Source organism: Melospiza georgiana, chromosome 7, assembly GCF_028018845.1.
Source record: "Melospiza georgiana isolate bMelGeo1 chromosome 7, bMelGeo1.pri, whole genome shotgun sequence".
NCBI lineage: Eukaryota > Metazoa > Chordata > Aves > Passeriformes > Passerellidae > Melospiza > Melospiza georgiana.
In genome coordinates this window covers 29,409,491-29,430,455 of record NC_080436.1, presented here as the reverse complement: position 1 = coordinate 29,430,455, position 20,965 = coordinate 29,409,491, and the positions used below count along the sequence as shown (strand labels likewise).

Below are 20,965 nucleotides of genomic sequence, written 5' to 3'. Positions count from 1 at the left end.
CATCGTATTGGTATTAATTACCTAAAGAAATTTTTCTCTGCTCATTTGTTCCAGAAGGGTGTTTATTTTAAAATGAAGGAAGAAATATTCCGGAAGGGTTTCTTTCAGCCTCATCTCTTTTGCAACAGTAGAGCTTCCCTAAATGATTGAAGATTCCTGCTCTACTTGAATAACAAAACTTGGATTGCTTAAGAAAAAAGCAGACTGTCAGCCAGACATTAAGGCTGCTGAAATTTCACATCACAAACACAGCTCAGCATGTAAGGTAGTTGGTTTGTAAAGAGCCTGAGCAGGCAGCTACAAATTGTAATTACTAATGTAATAATTACCATAACTAACAGAACTGTGACTTGACTTTGAGCTTTCTGTCCTCATTAAACTTGTTCACCTTCTCTGAAACTCTCCATGCTGCATGCTAGCACGGAGCAGTCGCATCCCCCGACCCAGCATGAGTCAGGGGTGCAGTCGTGATACCAGCCGTGAGAGCAGTCGAGATACAAGCCCTGCTCGGGGCTTCCCTCCACTTGGTGAGTACATGTAGGCATTGGAGCTTTAAGGGTCAATATTTTTTTTCCTTTTTCCCTTGTTGTGATTACCCTTTCGAGACACTGCTAGGTGGAATGAGCTCTTTTCTGTCCTCTGGATTCCTGACACTCCCCGTTTCCAACCCCATTTTTTTTCCCCCTTCTGTTTTCTTCTGCATGCTTCAATTCTGGTTCTCAGCACTTCACTGTTAGCAGGGAAATAGCTTAGTTTGAACTTTTGCAATTTTTAGTTTGATTGAATCAGCTTCTATTGGGCTGCTGTGCTTCGCTTAATCACACTGATGGAAATCTATGGGAGGGCAAGCCTGGATTTTCTAGGTCACACTGAAGTAGTTTTTGTAGCATTGTAGCCTGTTGTTGAGTGACTCAATTATTCATGATTGGATTTTCTTACAGCTAGGTACAGTTACAGTATATAATTTCTATCCTGAATCCTCCAGTGGAGATAGCAGCTCTCTTTTTGTAGAGGTTTTACAGGATAGTCAATCATCAGTTAAGTTTTACATGCTGTGGGAAGCTTTGTCAGGCAGTGTAAAACCAAGGAAAGACTGAGATTTTAAAGGAGCATCATGAAACTGCAGTTAAAGTGTACAGTACAAATAGAAAATCTTATTACACTTACCATATGCAGGAGTTTTTCTGCACAATGCTGAATACAGCAAGATAGTTAATGTTTCTGATCAAATGCCATATCATATGTTCAACCCAATACATTACTTCTTGTATCAAAACTTGTCATCTCAGACATGAAATACAGTAATCTCCAGGCTCTCTTCATTTATGTAGTAATTCAGTGAAGAATGGTGTTACAGTATCTATTTTGCACATAGTGACAAAATACAGTTATATGATGTAATGTGTAAATGGAAGAGAACATAAGTTTTAATATTGGAGAAGCTTTTGGGTTCAATGACTTCATTATATTGAGCTATAAAATAATCTGTTTTACATTATTATCTCAGCTTCTGCTGAGAAATGGAAGGAGTTCAACTTTGCACTCATAACTTGGTTCATATCTCTTTAAGATAAATAGATGAACATTTTATTGATTAAATGAGGCTGATTTCATACCAGATCTAGAAAAAGGCAGTAGATCCATAACTGTAGCTTATTTTTATAGTTAACCTGCCTAGCTTTAATTTTGAATGAAGCTTTTTTCCTCCAGCCAAAATGTATAAGTAGGCTGGATTTCAGTATTAATTTGTCAGTGTTGTGTTTTGTCACTGTGCTGTGTTTTGTTTATTTTATTGAAAATACAGTCATTGAAATACTGCCTTGAGCCCTTGTTCTGAAAAGCAAATGCAGTGTATCAGAACCACAGTTGGTGTGAGCTTTGGACTTCTACCAGGGCTGAATCTGACTCTTACTCTAAGTGTACAGTCAGTTACAGATGTGTGTTATACTGTTTTATTGTGAGGAAAGCATAATCTTATTTTAGTTCATGATTTTTAATTACCTGAAGAGTAATGCATTTCTAGAAATACATGTTATTAGGCCATAAATGTTACATGGGGAGGAAATATCAATGTAACAACAAAAAAACAATGTAGTTGTTACCTTATTACCTTTTCTTGTGTTTTCATTGAAATGCTTTAAAATCAAATATGTTCATGAATTTGTTAATTATGTGGTGTGTAATTCATCTCAAAGAAATTTATATATGTCAGTTTAAGCCAAAACAGTGTGGTTCTCTTACAGTATTTTTAGAACCCAGTTAATCTTGCAATAATGCAAAGGTAATATAATCCTGCTGTTCATAGTCTGGTTTTGCTTATAAAGATTAACTTGTATATTTGTGAATCATATTTAGAGTAACTGAATGGAAATGACAAGATTGTTGTATTTACTGGCATTATGGTCAATGTCAGCACTGGCATTCTGTTGTTTTGGGGCTGCAGTACAGGCATACATGTCTGTGTATCATGAGTCCTGCTTCCTAAGTTAGTAAAAACAGTCAGCCTCCTTGCAGAGATGTAGGTTTTTAAAATTTTTTTGTTATTCTTATTTTTCCCTGGGCCTTGATCTTGCAGTGGTGTCCACAGGGGCACAGTGGATGGCCTGGGGGAAAGCAATGAACCTTAATTGTGAGGGGTTCAGTCCATAATCCTGCACTGATCATGCAAAACTTCCATGAGTTTACTTATGATATCCATGGGATAATTCTCTTGAATAAATGCATATGTTCTCCATGGCCAAAGGCCACATTACATATAACTTTTAGTGAAGCTCTCAGAGTCAGAGAAACCCAAAATTTTATTTTTCTCACGTTGCTGATTCCTATTTCATTATATTAGTATTTGTGTTTATGAATGCTTTGCCTTAAACAGAACACTTAGAATTTTCTGCTGCACGCTTACGTACATAGCTGACAAAGCCTGTTTGTATTGTAAGGTGATTCTGCTTTATTTTTTCAGTTCCTTGACAGTACTAGTTATGATGTTAAAGCAGCAAGGCCTTCAGTGAGTCTGTGGTGATGAATTGCTTAAATGAACAATCGGTTTCTTGGGTCAGTTGCTTTGAGCTGGTGAGCATGTCATTGCTAGACATAGGGAAAACTTCTTTAGAAAGACAAAATTTCTGTAATTTGGGAATGACTGGGCCCGTTCTTCATTTGCTTTCATAAAGAACTCACTTGTATGCTGAAGCCAAGAACTGAAAACCTCTCCAAAGGCATTTTGTGATTGATGTGCTGCTAACAACTGGGAATTGAAGTGGGAGCTATATTTGGCTTGGGCTCCTCTGCTACTGTGTGCGCTCCATTGCTTTTAACAATTTGTATACATGTGTCGTTCTAGATGGGTGTGTGATGTGCATATTCTCCTTAGCTCTGCATGTACATACTGAGGTTCAAGAAACATGTATGCAGAATTTGTTAAAAGCAAGGGACCTTTGGAAGTAGCAACACCTGAATATGTGTGTACGTGTGTTTACCTGGAAAAGAAACCAACCCGAGGACCTGTGCGGTGGTTGGTGACCTCCCTGTATGACTCTTCCTACTTATGTGGTTACACATTCTCTTTGTTAACGTTGATTTTATTATGCATAGGCTAGAATGTTGTGGAAAAATACCTGCAAGCACAATTCGTCACCATTCCTCATGGCTTCACTCTGGGGTTTAGATCAGACACATCTAAACCCTTCTCTGTAGTTCCGTGCTCCACGTTCCCGTGACGGCCGCCCGCCAGACCTGCAGGTCTGGAACGTGACCGATGTGCATCGGGGTGTTTTTGCTGAGCTGCACCCAGTTTGGGACTGTTCCAAATGAGCTCTGTCATGCATTGTGTTAATAATGGCCATGGGGAAGGGGGGAGCTGCAGGCGGAGGTGGGGCTCGCACTGTCGCTGTTCCGCATCCACGCGCAGCGCCATTCCCGTCACTGTGAAACGCCTCTGCCGGTGGCGCTCACACGCATCCCCTTTGGATTGTGGCATTTTCTGTCTCGGGTTCAATGTGTGTTAATCCTGTGGGTGTTGCCATTCCTTCTACTTGCAGCTTCTCGACGTCATTCCAGGTCCACTAGTGCTCTCTCCACTGCTGATTCTGTTGGGCAGTCAGGTGAACAAGCGCTAACTGCATGAATCCGCTTCTTAATCGTAGTCTTGTTTTACACCATCTTAACGTTTGCCATCGTGTGCATCAGCCAGCACTTGGCATGTGCTTCTCACCGCTGCCGGGCTTTCTGTTCTGCTTTTGTTCAACGTGGCTTTTTGTTTTGAGTTTCATTTATTGGATGTTTTTAATTTTGTGCATTTTAGGAACATTGTGAACAGTGTTTAAACAAAGGGTGATCCAGGGCTTTCTCAATTCTCCTGTAAATTGGATCAGTTGTGCAGCATGGGCTGAATCCTGACTGATGCAGAGTACTTGCAGATTCTTTTCCCTCTTTAGCAGTGTAGCACTTTTCAGTGCCTAGGACAGGATCCCAATGGGTTTTATCCCATTTATTACAAATATTCTGGGCTCCTGTCTCTATTAATGAAAGTTCTTTGTGGGATCCCCTCCAAAATACACAAGAGCAGCAAAAATTAAGCACCTGATAAGCTTTCAGAATGAACTTTGGAGCTGATCCATCCTTCATATAATTCTCAAGGCCTTGCCAAAGTACGTGGAAGCTTTTGAAAAAAAAAAAAATCCCTTAATTTCACTGGGCTTTGCATAATGCGACTGTTGGTTTCATCTAATGAGAAAAATCTGCAGATTCCAGTTACTTCTCTCCCACCCCTGTACTGGATTTGCAGTTATGGAGAACCTGTAATTCCTTTTAAATAAGGATATTTTACTGGGAATCTTAAAAATAATTGAATGAGGGCTGTTAGCTTCGGTACAACAGAGACTTAATTGTGGGGACAAAGATAATGTAGAAGATGAGGGGTTCGGTGTTTTCTTGGAGGCTAAAATCTTATAAGGAATTTGTTATAATGAAAGTTTTTTAATTAACACCCCTCAGATAGGGAGTGAAAAATACTCTGTTTCTCATGAGTCTAGTTAAATGGCTATCACTTAATTAAAACTCTCAAAACATTTCCCTTATCATGTTACTCAACAGAAGTGATGCAAGCTGATTTGAGTGGCATTTTTCAGATAGCAATTTGAATTTGTATTTAATCAAAATAATTTAAAATATTTAAAATAGCTCAGATGTAATACAGATTTAAGCTTTCTTTGCTTTTGACTTCCTGTGATAGTCACTTCATGTTTGGCTACTGTGGTTTGGTACAATGCATAATCAAATTTTGTATGGTTACCTGTGTGCTACAGAAGGCCAAAATAGTCTAAAAAATGGCAAAATAGGATTAATAATGGTGGTTGCAAATTTTCACCAAGTTTGTAACAAGTATAGTGAATGAATCTGGCCAGGGAGATGAGGGAATGTGGCCAGAGCATAATCTGCAGATTTCTTGCCCAGTAACCTTGGGCTTGACTGTGCTGGTTATTCCTGGAGCCAGGTGTGTTCCCAGCCCCACATCAGACATACATTGAGGTCTCTCCTGTGGTCTTATTTCAGCACTCCAGGATGGCAACAGTGTCTTGGGGAGAAACCTGGAGTAACTTGGGTCTTGTAAATTCAAAAATCACTGAACAGAGTAGTTCAGAAGATTCCTCATAGCCATGGAGATAGAAGCCAGTGTGCCACACTGTACTTAATGTGTTAAAAAAGCTCAATTTTGTTTCTTTATGCTGGGTATTTAAACTGATCAACAATTGAATTACTTTGTCATTTTGTTCTTCATTTAAAAAAAAACCCAACCAACTATCTTCCCTTTTCTAATGTAACACTAAATTTATTCAAAAACAAATGACAGTGGTATTTTTCATGCTATGTAGTTTCAAAAGTTAAAGCCAAATTTTGATCTCAGTAGCACTTCAGTAATGTAATTGGTTTGGATTTAAATATAAAACCAAGTCCAGAACTTACCTCAACAGTTACTGTACCAGATCTCATTTATAGTTAGGAAAATCCTTGTCCTTTGTACAACTTTATAGTGTATATATCTCTGTAGTGGTGGCTTTAGTTTCAGTCAGACCTGCTGCATTATCATCTCTGTGCTTCTGTTAAGTGTGCACAGACTTTTCCATTTTAGGAATAAAGCACTGTTTCATCTTCATATTTGAAATTATTCTTTGACCAAAGTGCATTAAAAAAGGGGATAGTAATAACACATACAACTTTTATTTCTTTGTGAAATGTCATGATTTGATTACTTTTTGGCAGTAGTTCTAAGAACTTTGTTTCTTTTTTTTTTCCCCTTGTAATGTGTTTTGTAGAAAATGTTCTTTTGTTGTAAATCAGAAATGTCTTGTCTGGGTATGTAACTCTAAGAAACAGCAAATTTTGATAGGTATCACTTCTGTTTGAAATAAATATTAGTTTGCAGGGTTTTTTTCTTTTCAAAATACTTTGGACTTTAAAAATCTTCCCTATTTCCCCGCAGTAGCTTAATCTCAAATAAAGCTTTGTAATTAGGACAGTAGAACTGGCCAGCTTCAATCTCTGATATAAATTATGCATGTCAGTGTAAGCTAATCCCTAAAAGATATTTCAGTGCAGTAGGTTCATAAAAGAGAAAGCAATGAAATTTTTGATATGCAGTATTTTCCCCAAAAAACACATTAAGCTGCTGAATACCATGTTTGGCCTCAGTTTTGAACAATTCCACAATATGGTTCAGCAGTTTGATAAGCAGTATTTTTCCACTGTTAAATTAATTATAGATGAAGTATTAAAAGACCTGTGTGACTTGACCCCACTCTCCTGCTGCTTGATGTGGATCAGCTGAAGGTCTCTCAAATGGGTTCCTGCAGCTTGATCCATGCACCACTGAATTTGCTGGCAAAACTCCTGTTGGCATGTGTGGGTACAGGGACAGAGGTGTAACATGTGTTCCAGGAGGGATAGTCTGAGTCCTGCATGAGCAAGCAACAGCCCACACAGAAGGAAAAACTTGGAATGTCATAACCAACCTGGCTCTGCTTATGGAGCAGAGCCAGGATCCCAGTGTTTGGTACCTGATCTGCCCCCTCTAGAAGGACTCAGCTGCCAGAACCTGGCCTGTGATACTTAAGCTACTGATTCTGTCATAGCTCTGCTAGTAGACCTTTCTGAATTTGGCTTTGCAAAAAAAAACCTAATTTCAATAACTTTTTTGGTAAACTGGGCAAATGATAGTAAACTAATTAATGTTAGGAGTGTAAATGGCATTTTAGAGTCAATGCCATTTCTTTGGATGCCATTGAGAGCTTTGCCATCAAATTCAAAGGGAAAAAAAAATATATTGTCTGCTCAAAACAAGTTTTGATATAGAGCTCTGGAATTTAAACTTCTTCTCAAGAGAACCAGAAACTGGAGTCACTTCACAAGTGAGTTGTTAACTTAATTCTTATACTGTGAAGGTGTAGGGGTATATTCTACTGTTTAATCAAGCCTTGAGACATAAAATATACTAATCTGATACTGCTAGTCTCACATCCTTGCCTGAGAGAAAAGGCTGCAGGATAGATGAGTGCTTGAGTATTTACATGTTCTGACACTGGGCATGGTTCTGTCTCTCTGAAGTTAATGAGAAGCTCTCTTGATTTTTGAGAGTGCCAGATTGGGATGGGCCTGTCTGCCTCTGACATTAGAATAAAACTTTGAGACAACTGAGTAAAATGAAAGAGAAAATAGATACCCTGCTTCCCAGCTTAAAATAAATAAATTAAAAGTTGCCCTGAGGATCCAAAATTGCCTCCAACGCCCAACAAGCAATAGTTTATTTCTTACCCTAGTGGCAGACTCTGTGGAGCTCTGGGTAAAAGGGCATTTAATGGAAAAGCACTGTGAGTTCCCGTAGTCTGTGGGGAGAACTACTGGGGCACCTGATTAGGATTCCAAGTGGATGTGAATTCATTTAACAATCCCTTTCACTGTTGTCTTTTGTGCAGACCGGTTTGGGCTCGGACAGCCAGGCAGGATGCCTGCTTCTGTGAATGCCATGCGAGTCCTGAGCACCAGCACTGATCTGGAGGCTGCTGTGGCTGATGCACTGGTAAGAGGGAAAATACAAAATGCTTCCAACTCCGGAAAGTGGCTTAAAGTTACCTGTACGTATGTTCTCCTCTTTCTAAATAGCTTTATCCTGATCATGCCAGTGTCTGATGCTGTAGAGTTACCTTTTGCTGGTTTGACTTTGGGAATACTGGCAGCAGAATGTTTTTCTTGATTCCATGTCACTTCTCTGCAGCTGTTGTCAGACAGAGTGCTGTGGGTTGGTGCTACAGCTGCAGGATGGGTTGAATCAGCTGTTTGCCTTTCACTTGGCTGTCAGAGGATGTGCCCAGCGCTGTGAGGGTGCTCAGCACTCAGGGGGTCAGAGATTTCCATCAGTCCTATTAGCTGCATGAAGATTTTGTCAGAAAAACAGCATTCTCTGTTAGTGTCAATTCCTGACCAGGTTTTAGCAAGAACGAGTTTCTGCCCTATGTTATTTGCACCTGGGTAGATACACAGAGAGCTCATAACTTGGCTTGCATGGAATCTGTACCATCTCATGCTGTTATGGTGTAAGTTGGATTGTATTTGTCTGGTTTGCTGCTAATACTTTCAAACATTCACTGCTTTTCCTAGTAAATTTTGTCATTTTAAAAAATGTTGCTCTCCTGTATAATCTTATTGTACTATGATATCTCTTGGATAGAACCCAGAAAGTGTCTTCTGCTTTTCAGAAGGCACATGATAAGCCTTTGTATGTACCTTATTTGGGGGAGCAAGGACGTGTAGAGGCAGGAGAAATTATTGTACAGTGCTAGCTGGGTACCCACTGGTCCTCTCCAGCTGTAGAGCTGAATGAGAGAAGGATTTCCTGATGTATCTTGAAACAGATCTCTCAGAATCTGTCTCAGATGCACTTTAAGGAAGATGAACCATGCTGCCAGTGTTTTTGGTAGATGGCCTTTCTCCATTTCCTAGTTCACTTTCCCCAAGGAGGGCTAACATTTTCCTTTTTGTGTCTAATTATCACCCAGCTCATGGCACCTATTAGAGTACTTCAAGAAAAATGGCCCTTTTTACAAAATTTATCTTTTAAAACAAAGAAAGTACTTGTGAGCAAAGGTAGAGCAGTGTATAATGGATGGGACTGTTGCATTTAGTGGGTTGAATCACTGGTGAGCATTTTCATCACCAAATGTAACAGCTTGTGCGCCCATTTCTGCTCTCAGCACCTCAAATTTGCTACCAGAGCAGTTCAGGACATAATTACAGACAATGGTTTGCCTGTGTAAATGAAATCAGCCTTTATCCCTGCATGTGAGCAGCTGCTGAATACAGGTCTCTTAAGGGAGGAGAGTCTCACAGTGTTTCAATTTACTCATGAGCCCTGAGATTTCTTTGGGTGTGACTTAATCTTCAGCAAGACTTAGAGTGCTCTTTTTAATATTCCAGCTTTGATGTTAAGTAACATTAAACTGAAATGTTAAAATTTTGAAGGGTTGAACACTTTAAAAGGGAAATACTTAAGTCTAGCTGGAAACTAGCTGGTGCTGCTGACTTGGTTGATCAGTCTGAATTTGTACAGCTTCAGGAGATGCAATCTTGTTCATCCCTCTTTCCCACCACCCCAGTTTTCTCTTCATTGCCTTCTGACAACAGGCAACTTAGAAAGCCTGTGCAGGCTCCTTTTGAGAGAGTGTTGTGATGCCAGCTTTTACACAGTAACCTTGTTTTCAGAGAGTTGTCTTTTCCATGTAGTAAGAAATGAAAAGAACTTCTCCAAAGATGGCTTCAGCCAAATCCTCAATTGAAACAAAACATGGTGGGTCATTCTGTGACCTCTACTCCCTCTGCACAATTGCAGTTGGATCCACTACTTCTGTTTGAGCTGGACTTGGCCTAAACCCACAGTGTCAATACTGGGAATCAGTGCTGGGGTCTGTCAGAAGAGCTCGAAGGGTGATGGAAACTTTGCTGTTAAGTAAGGCCTTTAAGCCAGTGGTGCCAACCAGGGGGTCTTAAAAGAAGCTAATCTTCAAAACAGTGTGATGTATGAACTGGGGGTTGAAAGAGAACTTGGCAAGTGAAGTTTATTAAGTGTGCTGTACTGTAGATAGCGACTTCCTCACATCAGAATTTCTTTGCATGACTCTAAAATGAAATGCTGCTAGTAATATGTGGGGAAAGATAAATCACTACCAAAATATCTGGTATCTTTCATGGTAGATTTCCTAAAAGTAAGAAAAGAGGTGCTGAGTATAGACCTGTTCCTAAAAAAGTTTTTAACAGATATTCTCACTTTCAAGATCCCTAAGGGAAATTGTAGCCAGTATGAGTAGTGCAACAGTTAGGAGATAAAGTCAGGCATTATTATACCCACTTTTATTTTGCAAAACTGTATTTTTTTTTAATTTGCTAAGACACATTTGCTATACGTTTTTGTTGCAAAAACAAACCCTACATAAGCTTCTGACATAATTCTCTATGCTTTTTCCCACCCTTCAATATTTTCCTGCCTACAGCTGTTAGGAGACTCCAGGAGCAAGGTACTAGTGCTTTCTTGACTTTTTATTTCTACTTTCCAACTCTCCCCACCCTGTTGCTAACGCCCATGATACTGCATGTGAGTTAATTTCTATGCTTCAGTCCTCCAGTCCTAGTGGAAGCAAAACTCTGCTGGCTTCACAAGTCCAAGACCTGCAGGACTGGACACTGGAAGGAATTCTGTAGCAAACACTTTACAATATACATATTTATTTTTTCATACATTATCCTGTCAACCCTGTTCTTTTAAGGTTTTTTTAAGAGGTTTTTTGCTGCCAATTATGCTACTATTCTTTCTGTAAGGATCAAGACAGTCAAAGATGTACCTAAGGGAATTAGATCCTCTAATGCCATGCTATGGAAATGAGTGGGATTTGAGTCCTCAACTCCCTTAGTAGCCTCTGGAAAGAGTCCTAGCCCAGACTAACAGAGAAATTGCCATATCCAGAGCATTTCTAGAGTCACTTCAGTATTGATATCAAAGTGACTGGGCATGTCAGCGCAGATTCTTTTAGCTATTTCTTCCTTATCTTAATTTTTTTTAAAGTAGAGGTTGCATCGTCCTAGTATCTGCAACAATGGAACTGACCACTATTGCCAATAGAACATGTATTGTATTTAATTTCATTGCCAGTAACTTAATTCTACTGGGCATAAATACATCATTTTCATGCTGGGGTAGGCAGGCTCTCTTCCCCTGAGTCTCTCAGTCTCACTGAAATCAGTGGGCTCTGTCTTGCACTGCTGTGAGAGGTAAGCAGGCAATGCATGGTGGCATCTTTAAAACACTTCAGTCACTATCACAGTAGCACTAATCTCCTTTTTAGTGATTGCAAGTAGAATGTTTTGCTTTTGGCATCGATGTAACTATAAATAAGTTGATAACTCTGAGTTTCCCCTTTTCCAGAAGAAGCCAGTGAGGAGGAGGTATGAGCCCTATGGGATGTACTCGGATGACGATGCCAACAGCGACGCCTCCAGCGCCTGCTCGGAGCGCTCCTACGGCTCCAGGAACGGGGGCATTCCGCACTACCTGCGCCAGACCGAGGACGTGGCTGAGGTCCTCAACCACTGCGCCAGCTCCAACTGGTCTGAAAGGAAAGAGGGGCTCATAGGCCTTCAGAATCTGCTGAAGAGCCAGAGGACACTGAGGTGACTTCATAGATTTCTGGTGTCAGTAATTCATTAGGGCTGGCTACAGCCAGAAGGCAGTATTGTGTACCTGCCTTATAGAGACAGGTACTGTCTTCCATGACTGTAAAGGCTTTGTCTCCACAATGTGGGATTGCAGTTAACTTTTGGAAAGGTTTCTGCGTTGTAATCAGTATAATTGGTGGCAGTAGTGTAGAAAGGGCTCAGGTAAGCACACTGTCTTCTCTCAGCCTTCATTTGTCTCATGAAAACCTCCAGTGATAGGTGTTGTTGTCGCACAGTGAGATTTCCCACAGTGGTGCATACTCCCAAGGGTGGTGCCATTTTTACATTAGCCTGTTTGAACCTTCAGTATTTTTCCCATGGCAATTTAGTTGGTGAAGAAAACATTGCACTTACTCTAAAATGACTCGGGGGGTGTGTTTCAAAGCTGAGATCAGACACTGCTGGCACTGGCTGTACTCTGACTCTTTGTGAAGGCTGTGTTAGGTGTAATTATAGATCCCGTTTGTAACTCTTGAAAAATTTTATATCAGAAACTTGTGTCTTATAAATGGCATAGTGTGTACTGTAGAGGGAAGTTTCTTAGGGCTGTGGAGTATGTGTACCAGCTCTGAAACTGCATTTCATAGGAGAGGGAGACCTTTTTCCCTTGCTGAGAACCACATAACCCCTTCTAACACCTTTGGCACATCACGCCTTTAATGAGGTTTTAGAATTACCCAGTAGGTCTCAGAATTATCCAGTAGTCATTTGGAAACTCCCAATGGCCACAGATCACATTAACTGGACAACTGGCTCTCAGGCCATAGACATTTCACCCTTAGTTTATGGAGAAAGTGTTTGAAATAAGCTGTTTATCTCTTGGCTTCTTTGAAGGTAAGATTCACAAATAGTTGTGAATGACAATTTTATTTTTCTGCTATGAATCATAGGTACTTAAATTATAGCCAGGTTTATAAGTGGTTGTTTGGAGCCTCCCTACTTGAGTTTGTGCAGTTGTTTCTATTTTAAAAGGGCTTCACACTGCCTGAAAAGAGTTTGATGGTTCATGTTAACAGTCCAAATAAAAGTGCACTGAGGGCTGGCCTGAAAAAGTTTGTTTCTTGTCATTATAAAAATATTCTAGCACTTCACGTGATGTGATCCAGGCCTTAAATGGGAAGTGCTACAGGTTTTTAAAATGGGTAGTTAGTCTCTAGATCAGAGATGCTTTTTGATGTGGTCTGTTTCTGAGTCTCTTAAAAGATACTTCCATCATGTATGCTTTTTTCTTTCTCTTTAACAAAAGAGAAAAACTGTCTGGAAAAACTGTGGCACCTCATTACTTCTATGAAAAAGTTGGGTGAGATTTTATTTTGCCACAAAAGTGTGTGAGGATTGTAAGCAATGTTTGGAGTGCTGCTGGGGATAGTTGCAATGGAGGAAGCTCTGAGAAGTTTTGGTGATGGGCTGTTTATCCAGGTCAGTAGATCTTTGCAGAAATACTGGTGGAATTAAACTCTTGATTTCAGCCCTGCTGGTTGTGGCTTTTGAGCTGTGCTGTCACCAGTCCCTCAAGCTAGCAAGTTGTCTTAGCTTTGATCCTGAATAATTGTTAAATCTGTCCCAGAAACTACACCTCTGTGCAGTTATTTTTTAAATTTGATACTGTGATTAGTTCTCTGTATTTCATTTTGGTTTTCTTTTGATCTGCTTCCTCCTTGGTTCAGAGTTGATCTGGTGCCTGTTCTAATGATTAGATTTTATCATCCTGCTTGTTCCCACGGCATCTTGAGAACATCATCAAGGTCATTAGTCCAAGGGGCAAGTCTGTCTTGTAATTAAACCTGATGCCTTCTGTTGTGGTGAAACACGTTAATAAGAGGTGATGATGTGGTTGGGTTTTCTTTAGTATTCTGAACTGAAAGATGGCTGATCCTGTGTTAGCTGGGATTTGCATAGCCAGAGATGTGCATGTAAAGTGGAATGGCACTTACCCATCCTCTTTTTTTAATAGAGCTTTATGTGGCCTACTTTTTTAAGGGCTCCCCATAAGTTCTCCTAAATAAAACAAGGCAAACGAGTCCCTTAAGGAAATGTTCTTCCACTGCCTGTTGCAGTTTAGTACTTCATTGTTACCTTGGGTCTGTGAGCTTTTAGAAACAGACATGCATGTACTTGCTGACTTTATATAACCTTTGTCCAGAAAGAAAATTCATTAGTAATAAACAGGGGTTCATTCAGAGTCCTGCAATCTGCATGATGTCAGGAGAGTGCTGTAGTCATTTTGAGCCTGTGCAGCCTCACCCTGAATTAAGCTGACAGCCTACTGTGATGTTGTTACAAAGACTTTTCCCTCTCTACCAGACTCTTAAACCCATTGGTTTTGTGCCCTTTTAAAATTTAATCAGCCTTTCATGCATAGATTTATTGGGGGAAAAAAAAGTCCTGTGTTTCTTAGAAGCAATCTAACATAAAGCATCCTTAGAGTACTGCCTTATTCTGGCCTGTTCGAAGATTATTTTTAGAAAGAGAGAAGTTGGTGGATTGTAGAATTAATGTTGGCCTGGAAATACATTCCCTATAGTCAAAATCTTCAGTAAGTCTTCTCTGAGCAGTCAGTGTTCATTTCATGAGTTGCTCTGGTTTCATTGTAATGGTGAAAAATGTCTGTTCACATCCGTAAGTATGCAGGAAATGTCACCTAACTGCCTTGCTCTGGTTTCATTTGCACCATAAACAAGAAGAGCTTCTGTATTTTTTGCCAGTTTGCTTTGCAGGAAAGCTAAGACTTGAGTCAGTACATTGCAGATAAGAGCTTTGGCACCAAAGAGTTCTGCATTTGACTCCAACTCAGTATCTCATGCATCATTCTTTTTTCCCCCTGCCATAAAAAGAGCACTACTGAGCAGCTAATAATGTCATATGAATAGGAAGTTAGATTGTTCCTTGATGTAATTATCTTCTTATTTAATAGCTGGCCATTTGTTAATGTTCCTTCTATTTCTATATGTTTGGCTCTTCAATGTGCCTGCCTGCTGTCAGACTTTGGAGTCAGTTCTGATCTGTTAATAATCTGTAATTCTAGACTGATACTACTGAAGCAACTGGGAATTTAAACCAAAAGATGTGATTAGTATATAACTGAAAAGTTCTGATTTTACTTGAAAATCTGAAATCCTTGACACAAAGGAGACTTGAAAAACCTATGTTTAAGGTGAAAAAAATGCACAATTCAGTGATTCAGCAACCTTGACCTAGACAGAAGCTGAGTGCCTCCCAAACATGCACATTTCAAGTTGTCTTCTGTAATTCAGAATATAAAAGAAAATAAAAGCAGCAGAAAATAAAATTGTCTGGTTTAAGATTTAAAAAAATAACTGTTTCTTAGATTCTTAATGTAAAACTGGTGATCCCAGTAGTTAAACTGAAGTGCCAGTAAAGGCTTTGCCTAGATACACAAAATTTTCAGAAGTGTGATCGAAATAACATTTAAATAAAGAAGGTTAAATCTTTCAGCTGTTAATATTTATTAGCTGCTTTTTATTTTCTTTGCTGCAACTAAAACGTTGGCATTAATGTTGTGTTTTATTTATGTATTTTAGCCGAGTGGAGTTAAAAAGGCTGTGTGAAATATTTACTCGCATGTTTGCTGACCCTCACAGCAAGGTAAGATCACAAAGCTTTGGCTTGCTCTCCTACAATACTGTGTGTGCACATTTGGCACTGTTCCAAGATGAGTGGTTTGTATTTCTACCCCTGCCATCTGCTGGGGAAAACTGGCATTTTCAAATCTCCTTGGTTTGCATTTGTTTTACACAGAGGGGGTGTGTCTCAGTCTCTTTTATGATGCTAGGAGCTGGTTACTCCATGCTGCCTGAGGAGCAGCCTAGTGCCTTTCAGAGGTCACCTCCTGGAGCCAGGAGTTCAGTTTGATTTGCACTTCTCTCGGGTGTATTTCTGGTGAGACACAGGGAAGAGTGGTCCTCGAGGGGTCGTGCACCTCATCACAGCCTCTGGGGTTTGTGTGTTGTGAACAACTGAGAGCAGGTGTCTCACCAAGATACTATTCTGATTCTCATAATCAAGGTCTTTAATACAGCTACTTTGCCTTCCTTAAATCACCGACCTTGGAAGTTAAAGGCTGTGGTATGAGTTTACAAACATTTTTAAGAAGTGGGCCACAGAATGGGGATGTAGTGCCCATAGGCATGTTCAAAACCAGTGGATTTCTAAGGACAGCTAAGGAGGAGCAGGGAGAAAGGAAAAGGGAATTTCGTGCCCTTTTCTGTGTTTTGCTAGTTGAGGAAAACCAGTATGGCTGTGTAAAAACATTAGTAGTTGGGTTAAATGTAGTTTGAGAAAGAATAAGTTGTATAAATCTTTGTACTTCAAGACCTCTTGGTAAACCAGTTTTAATAAATGATTATTGGGTGGAAATTCCATGGACAGGCAGAGTAGCCTGTCACAGGTCCTACTCAAAATGTGCATTTTTTTGCCTTAATTATACTGTTGTATAATATATGTTGTATAATTATACTGTTGTATACCAAACTTACAGGTTGGTACTACAGCTGTCCCACAGGTCTCACCAAGCTTGTAGTACCGACCTGTAAGTTCTTAATGCTTTGGTTCCCCAAGGTTTGTGTAGTAGAAAGGGCAAAGGTGTAATTATTTGTTTGCAAAATAATTCCAATTTCTGAGTAAGGTGGGAGTTTATTGCACTCTGGGCTCAAGTATGTCCTTTGTGGCAGCAGTGATCTGTCATCTTCACAGCTTTTGTAGAATTACTGATACAAACTCATTAGTTATGGTGTTAAACACATTAACTTTGTTCATATAACTGTATATAAACATATGTTACTTTCTTGACTGATGAGACTGAATCTGATCCAAGGTATATAATAAGAGATATGTTTTAAGAAAATGTAAACTTTGAATGAATGTGTCTTTTATCTGTTGAGAAACTGCATCCTTGATCACTCTGTGTGCTAACGAGTGGTTTGTTTTGTTGCATGGCCTGCTTTGCCGTGGAATTCCCAACAGAGAGTAAGTGTTTCCTACCCCTTCCTTCCTTCCTTCATTTGTTACATGTGGTATTTTAATACAACACATTTTAGACATGTCTTGCCTGATTTTTTTCCCAGAGCAATGTAGTCACTAAAATCATTCATTCATAAAACTCCAATAACAAAGTCATTCTGAAACTTAGACTGTAAACCCCCTTCCCCTTTGAATATTTTTATTTTAAGAACTGCATTTCTTTTTCTGACATTTGTTTTGTTTATAGGTCTTCAGCATGTTTCTGGAAACCCTGGTTGATTTCATCATCATTCATAAAGATGACTTGCAGGATTGGCTTTTTGTTCTCCTGACCCAGTTGCTAAAGAAAATGGGAGCAGATTTGTTGGGGTCTGTGCAGGCAAAGGTTCAAAAAGCTCTGGATGTCACCAGGTAGAGTACTCGGATGGCAAATGTTGCTGAGGTTTTTTGGGATTACAGGAGGGTGTGATTTTAAAAATCCAGCAGTGCTGTGTATTTTGAGGGCTTAATCTTGATGAATATCAGAATAAAGGAGAAAAAAAGTTATGTCACAGTGTTTCAAGTATTGAATTAAAAAGTCTCTCTTCTAAATAAATAACTTTAAAGCATAAATTTCAAAATATATAATGGATTAATTTTAGGAGTTTGTGGGGTGTATGCTCAGATATCAGGTTTTTTGATTGTCAGGCACCCAAAAAAAATGCAGTATTCAGAATATGAATGGTGCTTTACCACAAAGTTCAGCATCTCTTTCATGTTGTTCAAACACAAATAACAGGTCAGGATAAGATCTTGAATACTAATGCAGTGCTCATACCAATTCTGTACCCCATGTCCTTTGCAAAGGATGTCCAGCCCAGGACACTATTACAGTAAAGTTGAGCTCATTCTAGAAATAGGATAGTTAAAAAGAAAAGAAAAAGTAGTCATAATCTAGGAGAAAATAGTGCGGAAAAAAGAGAAGACAGATCAAAACCAGGTATGAACCCTAAGGACAAGATAAACCAAGCTGCTTCTAGAGATAAGGGAACAAAGCATAGTCTGAAATGAAATGGACAGGCATGCCAACAGAAGTGTACAGACAGTAGAGCAACAGTGTGCAAAGATGCTGATTTAGCAGTTTGCTCCAGTATTGTGTCAATAACTAGCTAATCCTTAAACTTAAAGGTTTTCTTATTGATGGTAAAGTTACCAAGAAGAAAAGTGTGTTGAAATCTGCAATGTAAACTTTGAGGTATTAGTTAATTTCATTTATGTTGCATTACATCTTTGCTTTTGTTTCCTTTGGACAGGGATTCTTTTCCATTTGATCAGCAATTTAACATTTTGATGAGGTTTATTGTAGATCAGACCCAGACACCAAACCTGAAGGTCAGTATCAAAAGCCATTTCACTAAAGCATCAATGTGTTTGTCTTAGCTTGTCATGTCAAGCATGCCATAAAGCACAGAACTGATGAGAAGGCAATTAAGGTATTATGGGCATGATATAGAAACTGAATTGGCAACATGGAGACATGTGCCAGGAATGCTTCCTCCCCACAATGTGATGCAAGTCTTGCCTTGTCAATCTGTAGTGGGATCTGTTCCTATGGAAAAAATGCATCTTTGCCAGCTCCTGAGCTTCACAAATCCCTTTGCATTTCTCAGGTCAAAGTTGCTATCCTGAAGTATATTGAGTCCTTGGCAAGACAGATGGATCCAACAGACTTTGTGAATTCCAGTGAGACAAGACTTGCTGTATCTAGAATTATAACTTGGACTACAGAACCAAAGAGCTCAGATGTGAGAAAGGTAAGCCAGGAGGATGAAGTAATTGTAGTCATTATTGCTCTTCAGGAAGGAGAAAAAAGACCAAACAAACCTGTCATAAAGGTAATGAAAAGTTCAGTGATCAGACTCAAAAAAGCCCTGATTTTACACACCTCACTGTCCAAACGAAACTGTCAATTCAGCCCACATGTCTTCATATATTTTTTATGAAACATGTCTTCATATATTTTTTTACTCTAACTGACTTTAACTACTATTACCATACAAAAAGAGATCATGGTTTGAAAATGTGCTTTTTCTTGAGCATTCTGGAAATATCTTTAGGTTTGTGTTTTGTTTAGGTGAAGGCTTTGTAGACTGGAAGCTAGCACAACTTCACTGTTATAATGTTGTTAAAAGAAAGTAAACAAATCAGTAAACTGCCAGGGGCTCTCAGCCCTTCTCTTTTAAGTGCTGTGTGTTTATCTCTACCTGGAAAAAACTGACACAATTAGGACAGGCCTGGGTAATAGTTACCTTGTTCTTTATCTTCTCTCCATGCAAGTGTCAGGCAAGCTAAAATGGGACAGCTAGTGATACTCATCTCTCCCAAGAGAAAAGCAAGACTTAGTTTTATGGAGCTGGCATCTGTAACACAATTTAAAATTACCTTTTATTTCCAGTAGGAGTTAAAGGCTTTGAGATGAACTTAGATTTAAAAATCCCAGCCAAATTTTAATAATTCCAAAATATAAAAAATGTATGAGAACTTTACATTATAGGCACATATAATGTTGACTTAATACTAGAATAGCATACAATTTTGTAACTTTGGAAATAATAAAATTACTTTCATTTGACTCTGATGAAAAGATTGCTGGGTATCACATAGATGCCACACACATGTGTGCAGCATTATCCAGCAGCTGAAGGAAGGCTTCAAAGAAGCTGTTTGGACGTGTGCAGTTTGCTTGCTCACATACAGATGATTGGTTCTGGGGGAAAAAGGAATAACCTCTTTTCTGAAGACTTCCTGTAGGGATTATTTCAATTATAGCACTGTAACTGAAACTTGCTTCTGTAAGACAGACTCCCTCAGGAAAGAAGGGATACTTTAAATTCTGGACTTAGATCTGGAATATGGATATGCATTTTAATATTTCCATGTCCAAAGTCAGAAAGAATTGATCAGGCAAAGCAGCTGTTTCTGTGTTACAGTTTAGGTGAATCTCAAGCAGTTTATTTGGCTGCTGGGCTGTCAGGGGAACTTGTAATTATTTTAAGTGGAAATATGCATTGAAAAGCAAAATCTCTTCATATTGCTCAGCAGGAGAAACATTCCACCGTTAGGGGTCATCATTGCTGCGTGCACAGGGAAGCAGAGAGTATCTGCTGCAGCTGGAAAATTGGGTGTTTGCTGTTCCCTGTGGGCTGTGGGGGACAGGTGCTCACTGTGCGGTGTCCATCCTTCTGTCTGTTCCAATGACTTGCACAGCTCTGGCAAAACTTGCAGCAAACTCGACTTGAGTAGTACTGGGGCAAGTGCCTGGGGACTGGCAAGAGATTACTGAATCAAAATTGTTTCTGTTAAACCTGCATGTGACTTGGATTTGCCTTTGGTGCCAGTAGTTTCCAAATAAATCATTACACAGTTAAGCTAATTTAGGCTACTAAAAACAAATGCACAGGTGATCTTTATTTCATCATATCGTTGCTGTACTATGATTTTATTAAGAACATAGTACAGAGCAGAGGCTTTAGAAGAAACAGTGCAGCTAAGGATTTATAAACAATCATTGGCCATTATCTCTGTCAGGACTGTAGTTAACAGACTTATAAATTTATTATGCAATAGTGAATTGGATTATCAAGAGCCAATCTAGGTAGGTGAAATGTTCTGAAGAACACAATTAAATATTGCCATGTTTTTTCCTGGCAATATAACTTAGGGATGGGGGGAAGTGGTACTAGTACCTTTTTAGTATCAAGATGATTCATTTAAGCATCAGAAGATTCTGCCCTTGTGGAAGGTGTTATGGTGACCTTCAAGATCTGTGGTTTTCTAAATGCAAAGCAGACCACGCCTTGTAAATACTGAGAATGGAGACAGCAGTGGAGATTATTGGGGAGAAAAATCAGTTTTGTCTTCAGGTGATTGAAGTGCCACAAGAAGTCTGTAAAAAGTGTAAAAATAGTTTTTCAATAGAATCTGGTTTAAAGACTGTCAGTGCAATGAGCTCAGCTCCTGCAGGTGACAAGAGTGCACAACATTTGTGGCATGGGTTGCTCCTGGGTGGTGCAGTCCAGTTTCCAGCTGTGGCTGACTTGGTGGAGCAGTGATGCTGCTGCTCAGCTGCTTGTGGAGGCAGGAGCTCTTTCCCCCAAGAAATGGAGTCCCACAGCCAATATCCTCTTCACCCAAGTCTGAGTTACTGAATTCTACCATAATGCCAGTAGTATCTGTGTGTGGTGGCCATACT

At 39.4% G+C, this 20,965-nt stretch overlaps 1 protein-coding gene across 10 annotated transcripts in view; it reads left to right on the top strand.

Moving 5' to 3' along the window:
* Positions 1 to 20,965, top strand: part of CLASP1 (cytoplasmic linker associated protein 1) — a 159,023-nt gene that overhangs the window by 96,256 nt on the left and 41,802 nt on the right. For 4 of the 10 annotated variants that reach the window (XM_058028125.1, XM_058028122.1, XM_058028123.1 and 1 more), the window contains 8 exons: positions 7,968 to 8,071; positions 10,536 to 10,559; positions 11,465 to 11,709; positions 15,297 to 15,360; positions 16,738 to 16,740; positions 16,982 to 17,145; positions 18,027 to 18,105; positions 18,384 to 18,527. In XM_058028125.1, coding sequence (XP_057884108.1) covers positions 7,968 to 8,071; positions 10,536 to 10,559; positions 11,465 to 11,709; positions 15,297 to 15,360; positions 16,738 to 16,740; positions 16,982 to 17,145; positions 18,027 to 18,105; positions 18,384 to 18,527 — 827 coding nt within the window. Of the gene's footprint in view, positions 1 to 419; positions 528 to 4,037; positions 4,101 to 7,967; positions 8,072 to 10,535; positions 10,560 to 11,464; positions 11,710 to 15,296; positions 15,361 to 16,737; positions 16,741 to 16,981; positions 17,146 to 18,026; positions 18,106 to 18,383; positions 18,528 to 20,965 lie in introns of all 10 variants that reach the window. The other 6 variants (XM_058028127.1, XM_058028118.1, XM_058028119.1 and 3 more) reach the window with 6 other exon arrangements.